This window comes from Anneissia japonica, unplaced genomic scaffold, assembly GCF_011630105.1.
Source record: "Anneissia japonica isolate Jap-2015-1 unplaced genomic scaffold, ASM1163010v1 scaffold287727_len1644234_cov201, whole genome shotgun sequence".
Lineage (NCBI taxonomy): Eukaryota > Metazoa > Echinodermata > Crinoidea > Comatulida > Comatulidae > Anneissia > Anneissia japonica.
The window spans coordinates 1,133,797-1,144,647 of NW_022713615.1; the positions used below are offsets into that span (position 1 = coordinate 1,133,797).

At 35.4% G+C, this 10,851-nt stretch overlaps 1 protein-coding gene across 1 annotated transcript in view; it reads right to left on the reverse strand.

Annotated features, from left to right (window-relative positions):
* The window catches only part of LOC117108606 (solute carrier family 23 member 1-like), a gene marked incomplete at its 5' end in the record, with an annotated part of 15,308 nt that extends 4,516 nt beyond the window's left edge, over positions 1-10,792 (reverse strand). Inside the window, 11 exon segments of the mRNA XM_033250684.1 lie at positions 1-283; positions 592-687; positions 3,746-3,889; positions 4,456-4,585; positions 5,148-5,401; positions 6,074-6,230; positions 7,251-7,359; positions 8,466-8,647; positions 9,393-9,448; positions 9,776-9,861; positions 10,635-10,792. Of these exon segments, the coding sequence (XP_033106575.1) occupies positions 105-283; positions 592-687; positions 3,746-3,889; positions 4,456-4,585; positions 5,148-5,401; positions 6,074-6,230; positions 7,251-7,359; positions 8,466-8,647; positions 9,393-9,448; positions 9,776-9,861; positions 10,635-10,792 (1,551 nt within the window).
* Between the last annotated feature and the right edge of the window lie 59 nt (positions 10,793-10,851).

Genomic DNA, 10,851 nt, shown 5'->3' on the forward strand with positions numbered 1-10,851 from the left:
TACCAAAGATACAACATATTCTGATAGATATTACGCTGCATGAATTACAAACCGTGTTTACATTTTCTCACTAAATTTATATCACCGACCAGCATTTGATAAAACTAAGCAGATTTATACCCCTTAAACGTTGGACTAAATGGTAGATAACGCCATAGTGTTGATCGCCGAATATAGGACATTCCAAGTGGTAAGTCATAACAGTCGTACAAGGAAACTGTAGTATCTGTATCGATCGTTTGTCCCCGTTGCCACGTATCGACCCCACGCTCCGTAAACGTTCCTAGACCGAATTATATAAAACAGAATATGACGTTATTAGACATATTAATTTCATCATTATATTTATCACTCTCATTATAAAAAAAAAAACTTATATTTTTAATATCATTATTTTTTAATTTAATTATTTTAATATATTTAAAATTGTGTATTATTTTTATTATTATAACATCATTTTAATATAATTAAACATTATCGTCTTCATTACCACCATTACTAATATTATTTTTATTATCATTATTAGAATACTTATAAGCCTATCAAAATACAATAATCATTAAACAAAGTACGACATTGAATGTATTTTACCCGGAACAGTATTATCAAGAATGAGAGCAATGACTCCGCCAACAAACATATTAGTCGAAAGAAGAATCTTAAAAGCTTGGTCAAGCTCAACAACACCTGAAAACATAAGCGACAATCAAAAGTTTCAAGTGTCAAATCAAACTTAACAACCGAACAATCAGAACAGAGAACAGAGAGAACGTCCCATAAACACTCAACTTTAAGCAAAGATACTAGAAACACAAGATAGAGTTCTCAACAGAAAAAAACTGTTCCACCGAAATTCATGGTGGGAATACAAACAATGGGGCGCCGCGTACGGCTGGATCTAAAAAACTTCTGCCACCGTTACATAACTGTGAATACATAGCCTCCATTTGCGGAGGTTGAAATTGTTGCCATTATCCATAATATACAAACAAGTAGGTATAAATAAATCAATAAAATGACAGACACAAAAGCGGACTCTGATTAGTGATTTTCCTCCATTAGTGGAAAAAGAAGGCCGCCTGTTTATCCTAGCAACAGAAGGGCGCCCTGTACGTCTGGACCAAGTATAGAAAACTTGAATACACTAATTCGCATGGGCAAGTAAATCATTTGTACTTTAATGCAAAATTCGCAAGTTAATTTCAAAAATAAATTTGTATGATAATTTCTTGTCATTTTCAGAGGACAATACATCGTCAACTATTGAGAAACATTTTTGTTATGTTAGTAACTTGCCTCGCAAACCCTTATATTACACACATTAACGTAAGATGTGTATAAGTGTTAAGTGTTGACAAAGACTACAGGAGTATTCGGAACATTAATATTTTCCGTGTAAAATGATTATTTTCTGAGCTTTTTTATGAAATATTAATATGTTTAATTTAACTACTGATAGACATCATAGACATTAATAACTAAAATTTAATATTCTCATTAAGAAGCATACGAAGTTATTAAAACATTTTACTAGACTACATGAATATTTATCATCTAATTTGAGTAAGGCAGAAATGTTTGATACAATTTGCCGCCGAGCGCCTGCACAAATCTAAAAAGTTTATATCGTATTTCTATCCTTTTAGGCCCTTATCATTAACAGCAATTTTTGAGCTTCTATTTATCTCAATTTAATATCATAAAGTAATAATTTTATAAATTTGCGGGAGAAGGGTTATTTTCCGGAAGATTCTTGCTTGCTTGTGAGAGTGAGGAAGGCCGTCCCGATTTCTGGGAGACTCCCGCGACTTCTGGGAGACTTGGGACCCCCTATTGTACGAGACAATTCCCTAATCTTTTCCGAAGTGTGCACTGCGTTCGTTAACGTGCACATGGGTCATAATGCACACGGGACAAACGGCTTAAACGTCTCATCCGAAAGGCGGTGCGCTATCACAACTTGCATTTCAGCACTCTAGCTGAAATACAAAGATAGGCAGTGGGAATTGAACCCGAGGGCCAAGAGATCTCTACAGTTCAGCGCACACACAGTGGCTACCACCAGTTTAGCCGACTGAGCTTAGCTGCTCATTTCATATCATTTCATAACATTTCATATTATTAAATTTTATTATATATCATTTCATAACATTTCATTTCATATATCATTTTATTTCATATCTTTTTATATCTTTTCATATCATTTCATATCTTTTCATATCATTTCATATCTTTTCATATCATTTCACATTTCATATCATTTCATATAACTTCATATCATATGGGCCTAATTTCATATTGTTATATCATTTCATATCATTTCGTATAATTTCATATAATTTCAATTAATGTGTTATACATTTGTATAGGCCTATGTAAGCAATGAATTTTTACATTTTCGGTTGACATGACATTTGAGGTAAAAATGGTGATTTTTACATTTATTTTGTAGGCGAATTTTTTTCATATTTCAGGTTAAACAGATTTTTATACTTGTGGGCGATTTTGTTTACATTTGTGGTTATTTTTACATTTGTGGTTGACATGTTATGACAGTGGTTATTTTGACATTCGCGGGTACAATTTTAACATTTGTGGTTAGGCCTATTTTTACATTTGTGGTAAATTTTTACATTTATGGGCTCTCCAAGGCCTAGCGTCTTGAACGGTCCATTGTGAATATGATATCATGAATTTAAAAACTTATTAGGCAAAAAAAAAAAAACTTGTTTAGCGTCGTTTTTTTGTTTTTTTTTTTGTTTTTTTTTTTGGTTTTTTGTTGGCCTAGGCCTAGGCCCAGCCTAGGCGGTAGGCCTAGTTACCACCTACTATGTAGGCTTCTTAGGCCAAGAGATTTCAAAAACTGCATTGGTGCCAAGCCAAATCTTTGACAAAGGCCATAACAGACACTAAATTTTACATAAAAGATTTGTTTGTACAATATATATTTTAATAGGCCTTGGGGTTCCGTAGGCTAACTGTAGCCTGGCCATTCTTATTACTACTAGGCCTAGGGTCTAGTAGTAGGCCTATTTAGGCTAGGCCTAAAACATCTGCCAATTATAGCGTAGTAGGTCGTAACCTATTATTTGTCTTCATAGTACTTTATTATTATTATCATATTTAAAACATTGTTTATTATCTAAAAAGAACGAAATAAGATCAAATCGTTGGTGGTGATGTTTGCGCTTTAAAAATCGTTATTATTATTATTATTATTATTATTATTAACAAGCACATGTGAGGGAAGCGAATTTTTTTCTGCAGGTAGCTTAGCCTATTGCAAGGTCAAACGATGGGCCAAATAAAATAAATTGTTTGCCGTTCTTTTTTTTAAATGATAAATAGGGGTGGGTGTGGAAAAAGTTTTTTTCATTTTATTTTTTTAAATACTCATCAGATGGAATAAAAATAACACACAGATGCCTAGAATGGCAATATCTTACATCAGACAACAACTTTAGACTTTAGACTGTTAGGTAACGACATGGCGTCCATGCGCCAACTTGGCCAAACTTTCTCTATCTACGGCTCTGCTTGTTCCATGTGCTGACGATGAAAAGAAACGATCGTTTTTTGTTTATTATCGTTATTCTTAGTCAATTTTCATCACTTTTTTACAAAAAAAAAAAAAAAAAAAATAAAATGAGAGGCAGCTAGGAAATCAGGGTTGGGCGGTGACGCTAAGCAAGTATATATATATTTTTTGGCCTTATTATTAATATTGGATCAATACGCAGAATACCTGTATCTATGAGATCATAGTTCTTCGATAACCAGTTCGGTAGAGCTAGTCCCATAAAGATTGAAACTCCGATGATGAAATTATTTCTGGAAGAATCGGTGTCGATAAATTGAAGGTTTGAAAGACCGGCACCAACAATCATGCCTTGATAATATAAAGATAGATATTCAAGTGAAGATTTGTCATTATATTGTTATCATTGTTTTATGCTTATAATAAATAATTTTAAAATATTTTGCTTATAATAATTTTGTAAATACGTAAGTATTATACATTGTAGTATGAATTTCTGTTATTATTATTATGTCGATTTAACTGTACTGTATTAATATGAATAAATGTAAGCGCTCTGGGGTCGGCTTATAAATGTCTTTTATTATTATTATTATTATTATTATTATTATTATTATTAATTTGTTTTATATAAAATTGGAGTAGTGTAATCAAGATTCAATTAAAAAAATTAATGACCTAATAATTTATATGTTTCAACTCTGTGTTTGTAATAACTGTAGTGATGTTCCTCGTGTTGTAAATTTGGTTGTATTTCATTTGTATTCTTTGCATTTTAAACAATTTCATCACCAGAATAATTTAATTTATTTAATTTCTAAATTTATTATATATATATATATATATATATATGTATATACAGTATATATTTATATATCTAAATGATGTATTATTATAATATAATAATATTTACTTACTAAACAAGATGCATATTGCTGCACCAATAACAGGGCTTGGAATACAGACAAATATCGCGCCAAATTTACCAAAGATAGCTAAAATCATCATAACAGCAGCAGCAAGCTGGGTAACAGAACGGCTGGCAACCTACAAGAAATTTAATTATTTATATTTTATTATTTGGATTTCAATCTGAATTACTTGCGAGAATTTTATTAGTAGTAATACTTTCTATAGAAACTGATGTACAGTATCGTATTTAGGGAGTGCGCATATGCACACTCCCTCTCCCCGGGCTCCCCTATCAGGCCCGTATCCAGGGGGTGGGGTTTATGGTTCGGGAGAAACCCTTTTCTAGCAAACCCCCTCTTTTCTGGCGAACCCCCCTCTTAATGCACTGCAGACCCACCCAGACAAAGACCTTTCAAACATATCTGCTTTTATAGCATTTTTTAGACCCATAAAGCACTTGCTTTAAGAATTTCGCCGACCTCACCGGGGCTTCGACCGTGGACCTCACGCCCAGAAAACTCCCCCTTGGAAGAACCTGGCTACGGGCCTGCCTATTGACCTCATATCACCTTATTTTGTGAGGTAGTTGCTCTCACTTAAGCATCGATCACCACTTCATCTTCGCGCCCCTATCAGCAGTCCCCACCCCCCCCCCAAAAAATTCAAGACTCTTAGATACGCCACTGTACTGTTATACCTTCGTTATCCCAATTGCTCCTATATTTTGACTGTATGACGTAGTACCGCATCCACTGCCAATGAGGCCATCAATAAAACAACCGAGTCCTTCCATGCTAATCCCGCGATTCATAGCGTGGCTGGGTACAGGAGGTGCTCCAGAAAGCCTTGCGCACGCATAGTAATCGCCAACAGATTCAATGATAGAGTTGAATACAGCAATTGTCATGCCGATAAAACCTGCAATAGTGACCTTCGGAATACCCCATTGGCCTGTAAAAATTCAGACAATCGTTAACAATTAAAATGTACGTTTTATGTATTCTTATACTATGCAAGATTTTTCCTGTCTAATAATACTTATAAATGGAAATTATAAGACTTATCTATTGCAGCTCTTGTAAGATTTTTTTTATAAACGATTGCTAGTTTTTTCTTGTAATCTTGACCATTAGGTATTATTTTAATGTATTTGCAGGCTCTTACAGACGGAAGCCTCCGCAGATCATGTACAATATTTCATTTTTCCTACAATTTTTTTGAAGATAGATTTTGTTAAAAATCAATATATATTGTAGTGGAGTTGTTCAGCTTAGTGGTTAAGATGCTTCTAATCCCAGGGTCCTGGGTTCAATTCCTGTGACAGGAGGACATTTTCACATGACTAAAATCACCTCCACTCCCTCAACCTCATAAAGAGACCAGGGGTGGTGCCAACGGGGGGGGGGGAGAGAAAAAATATATATGTATTTTCTACGTTCACTTTTTTTTTCCTTCGGGGACATCGCTCCCCACCCCCGACACACCGTTGAAGACCTCGGACCCACCCGTCGGGCAAATCCTGGCGCCACCACTGAAAGAGGCTCGGTTTAAAAGCATCCTGTAATTGGCGAGTTGCTTGCTGTTGGATGCGAATGAAATTTAAAAAAATACAATTCTACTTACAAGGGTATGGTATCCGAAACCAAGGGGACTCTGACAGAACATTTAAGCGAACATCGGTTCTCGCCGCGTAGCCATAACGTTCAGGATCGTCTGGAAGACCTCCGGCGACCGTGAGAATAAATGAAACAATCCAACCAAAAATAATACCAAATAATACCTACAAATTACAATGATTTAACGTATGTCATATCAAGGATACCTCCTTGGTCATATATGCCTATCTAGGAAGGTTATAACGAATTCTAACCAAAATATTATACGTTTCTGAAAAGAGCGTTGTTGGCCAGACCATATGCTTTTCAATTATTTTCTTCTTTTTTTGTATTAAATAAATCATTTTTCTTGGAGTATTTGAGAGAAAAGATGCAAAGATAGGCCATATACATTATCAGGCCCGTCAGGCGATCGGACAATCCTCCCACCCCACACATAATAGGGATTCCGCTCTAGACCAAAGTCATAGCCTTTGTATTCTTAATGTATGCATGCGGTTGAATAAATTCAACTGAAAACTTATCTGTGGTTTGTCGTTGGGCTGCTGTTTCGTTGACTATGGAAAACTGTCATTTGTTATATGCGACCCTATCTGAAGAGCACTACATTGATCTAATAACATATTGAATGGTATAGCCTACGGTACTGCCGATTCTTCAACAATCAAATCGATTCAATGTTTATTCACGAAAATGGTAACTCCTTTGAAAGCAGCTTAAACAGGGGTGGCGCAGGAGGGGGGGCGGGGCCAGGACCCCTTCGGGGAGAGCTGATCCCCTCCCACCCCCCTCGTCAGGGAGAAAAACCACAATTCGTTAGGGAGAAATAAAAAATTTATGTATTTTCTACATATTTGTAGACTTTAAATAAGCATTTGAAACCCCTAAATTGTCATATTTTTCAGGGGCTTGGCCCCCTGGACCACTTTCGAAGGATTTTGAGTGATGCTTGTCCACGCCCGCTTTTTCTCGTCGGGGACATCGGCCCTACCGTCGGGGAACTCGCCCCCTCCTACCGTCGGGCAAATCCTGGCTCCACTCTGAACTCAAACACAATTGAAAAGCAATTAAATATTTTAAATTAAAGGTGGCGGTCATGGTTTTCAACATTTTTCGAGAGAACCCCTGAGTCTCAAAAGTTCCACTCAGTTCCACCAAAGCTGGTTTAATGAAATTGCACTTACTGGAAAAAGTTTGAATAATGGAAAGCGTGTATTAGAGCCTTGTTTACAGTGAAATGGAACTTCAAGATGTCTTAAGTATTGCGAAAATACAACGATGCTAACCATAGTCCTGAGGAAAAACAATATTTTTTACATTATTATCTATATTAGGCCAACTTCTGTATTTTTAATTAAGTTAATATCTGTACCGGTAGTATACAACATTAAAGTGTCTCTCTCTCTCTCTCTCTCTCTCTCTCTCTCTCTCACTTCTCTCTGACAACTTGAAATCAAAGTGGCAATTAGAAGCGAACACATCATGCATCAGTTGAGTTTCTTATCGTCAATGACGGAAGCCTCTAAATCACTAACTCCAATTTGGAAAGGGTGATTCCTTTCGCCGCCATTGCAGTGGATTCCCCCGTGTAATGTCATGTCTACGTACAGTGTACGATGAAAACAAACTACGTTAATATACACCCTACTATAATTCCAATATTAGATTTGTAGCAGATAATGTATAAGAATGCGCCACCGGCTATGGCGCGCGTCTGCTGCAGAGTGAGAATACTGTAAATGCATCGGTCTATATAGCCGACAATCTTGTTTATATTTTATCAGTATTTTGGCATAATTTCAATTGATAAATCGTTACCTTTCTGTTTTTCTTTACTAATGATGTATATAGGAATACATAGTTATGTTAATTTTAATCAATGTTTACTACTTTTTTCACAGTTGTATCTAATAACAAATCATCTTAAAATGTCATGTTATCAGGAAATGAAGATTAATGTTGTTAACACTAAAGAGTATAGAACTGCAAGAGGTTCGACGACTCTCGAGGTTTCGTTGGAACGTAATCCTATTTCAAAAAGTACTACCACGAAGGGGCGTGTCCTTCAAAGACGAGTTTCGTGCGAACGCTATTCGAATTCTAATAGGGCGTCCCCTATCACGTGGTAGTACTTCTTTTAACGTTTCATTCTGTGCATACAAAATGAGGGCAGTCGGAACTCTTGCAATTCAAAAAAAAATAATAATAATAATATTAAGTAGAACAGAAAATAAACAAACAATTAAAAATAATGTAAGGTTTGGTGATGGTATACCTGGTGTGATACCTGGCACTTGTGCGTGCCAGGCATGTGTTACATGTTGGGCCATGTGGGCCTTATATTCAATTTTGGAATAAAGTGTGCTACATACAATTCTATACTTTTTGTTAACACTTACGCCGCGGATACACCCCAATGTAACCCAGCCGTCTCAGATGCGCTTTCGAACAAGGACAGTCCAATAAGGGCAATGGTTGGTGTAATGACAATGGGTGTGATAAACCTCTGCAGAAGACCAATTAAACCAAAGAATCCGAGAAACATCTGAATGAACGAAGCCGCCAGAATCGCTCCCTGAATCTATAAAATTTCAAAATTTTGCATTTTGAGGATTTCTGAAAGTTGTAATTATAGTTTACATAGGCCTATTATCTTTCCTGTGATAATGCATAGTATAACAAATAATGTTGTCACTCTACATTTATTACCTACCTCGGGTATGGGATAATTACCTGTTGATCTACAAAATGAGGGTGTTTTTAGTTTAAAAGCAATTCTCAACTAAACTTAAGAATCACCTTAAAGCTACGTTCACATCAAAGCCCGGATCCGGTCCGGTGCCCGGACAAAAATCGTAAAAATTTGTTCAGTCTCTTTCAGTGGTAAAGAATAGGAACGTTCACATCAAATTCGTACCTTTTTTTTTCTTTGCACCAATAAAATAACCGTGTTCCGTACGCAATGTGAACGCAGCGTTCAAAAAACGTAGCAACTCACGATTTTTTGTCTGAGCTTCGGACAGGATCCGGGCTTGATGTGGAAGTACTTTACAAAACTAATTGATCGTTTTGGTTCTTCGATATTTATTTTTTTATTGTTATTGTTTTCAATATTATTATTATTACTATTATTATTATTTTTTTTTATTTTTTTATTTTTTGTAATGTAATTGTATGATTTATTGTTGACACATGTTCGTTGGATTCCTCTGGGCGAGCATGTGGCTTTACCTCGTTCATAATCTAATTCTGCTTTTGCATTTTTCGGAATAAATAAATGAAATGAAAAGTCGCTTGTCGTATGGATACAAACATCAATTAAATACCTCTAAGAGCCGTGTCTTCCATTCAGGAGTATTTGACACAAGATCGGTTTCGTTTTCTATAAAAAAAAATAATGTTTAAATCAGTCACTCAAAAGAGTATCGAAAATCTGACTGCCAAAACACAAACATTGTAGCAGAATAAGCTGAATAGAGTGCTAACGCCTAGCACCGGAATAAAGTTGGAAAAGAGATAACTGAGCTGATTTACGTCAAATACAATATAGGTCTATGCAAAAGGAAAATAGGCCTACTATTATTAGAAAGGAACTAGTATAAACTGCAGCTATAATAATGTAACAGCAGATATAAGCTGGTGCTACAAACTTTATCCATTAACTACATTGACACAACAAGACATTTCAAATGGAGGTATAATAACTCACTGTATACTGGACAATCTCCGTGAAGTTTACAAATAGCTAAAGCCGGAATTATGAAAGTAAATGACCCTCCTTGAGCAATGGGCAATCTATCGAACAAGAAATAGACATGATACTGTGATTATATGGCAGATGATAATTCAATAGATGTATACAGCGGAGGGAAACAATTATTCAATACACGGACTCAATTTTATATTTTGAGTGAATTTGTAACAGTCTTGGGTCTTGGTTCAAAACATATCATAAAGCCCTGTCCAGACTCACATTTTATTTAACAAAAATGTGATATGCCTATATATGGTCATGATGACATCACATCACGACCATATATAGGCACATCATGACGATATATGGGCATATATCAGTTGTTAGTCAAAGAAAATTGACTCCTTAAGCCTTACACAGAAACTTAAGTTTATAAAGCATCATAATTGGCGAGTTTATTTGCTGATGAATATGAAAGAAATAATATAAATATATTATTTTTTTTAATTGCAAAGAGGCCTAGTTGTAAAACGTATTTTTTTTAAAGTCTGACAGAAATGTTAGAAATAAACACGGATCATTAATGTTTATTCTAAAATAAAAAGTGAATAGACCTTCCCAGATTTCCAATCAAACTTAACAAAATGACCAATCAGAACAGGGCGAAGAATACGCGCTTGTCTCACAAACACACTTACTGAGCACTGATCTCTACTAAAATAGTTAATTATAGTAGAAATCAGTGGTATTGAGCCACAAACTCACGTGTATACGTACATTTACGCTGTCGTGCGAGACGTTAGCGCAACAATCCAAGGGGCGGGCTTGGCGGAAGGTCCATTGGCTAGTTACAATTGCTTTAAATATTGCTTACCTAACACCAAATGTTGTCTGGATAAGTGTTGCAATACCAGAAACAAACAACACCGTGCTGATTAGGTAACATTGAACTAATAGGTTGTCCTCAATACACAGTGCAGGAGCAAATATAAAAGGAATCGCCATACAACCAGTGAAAAGCATTAGGAAGTGCTGGAAAAATTAAATATTTTTATAAAGAATTTGTACAGTATGCAATATTCTATACAATA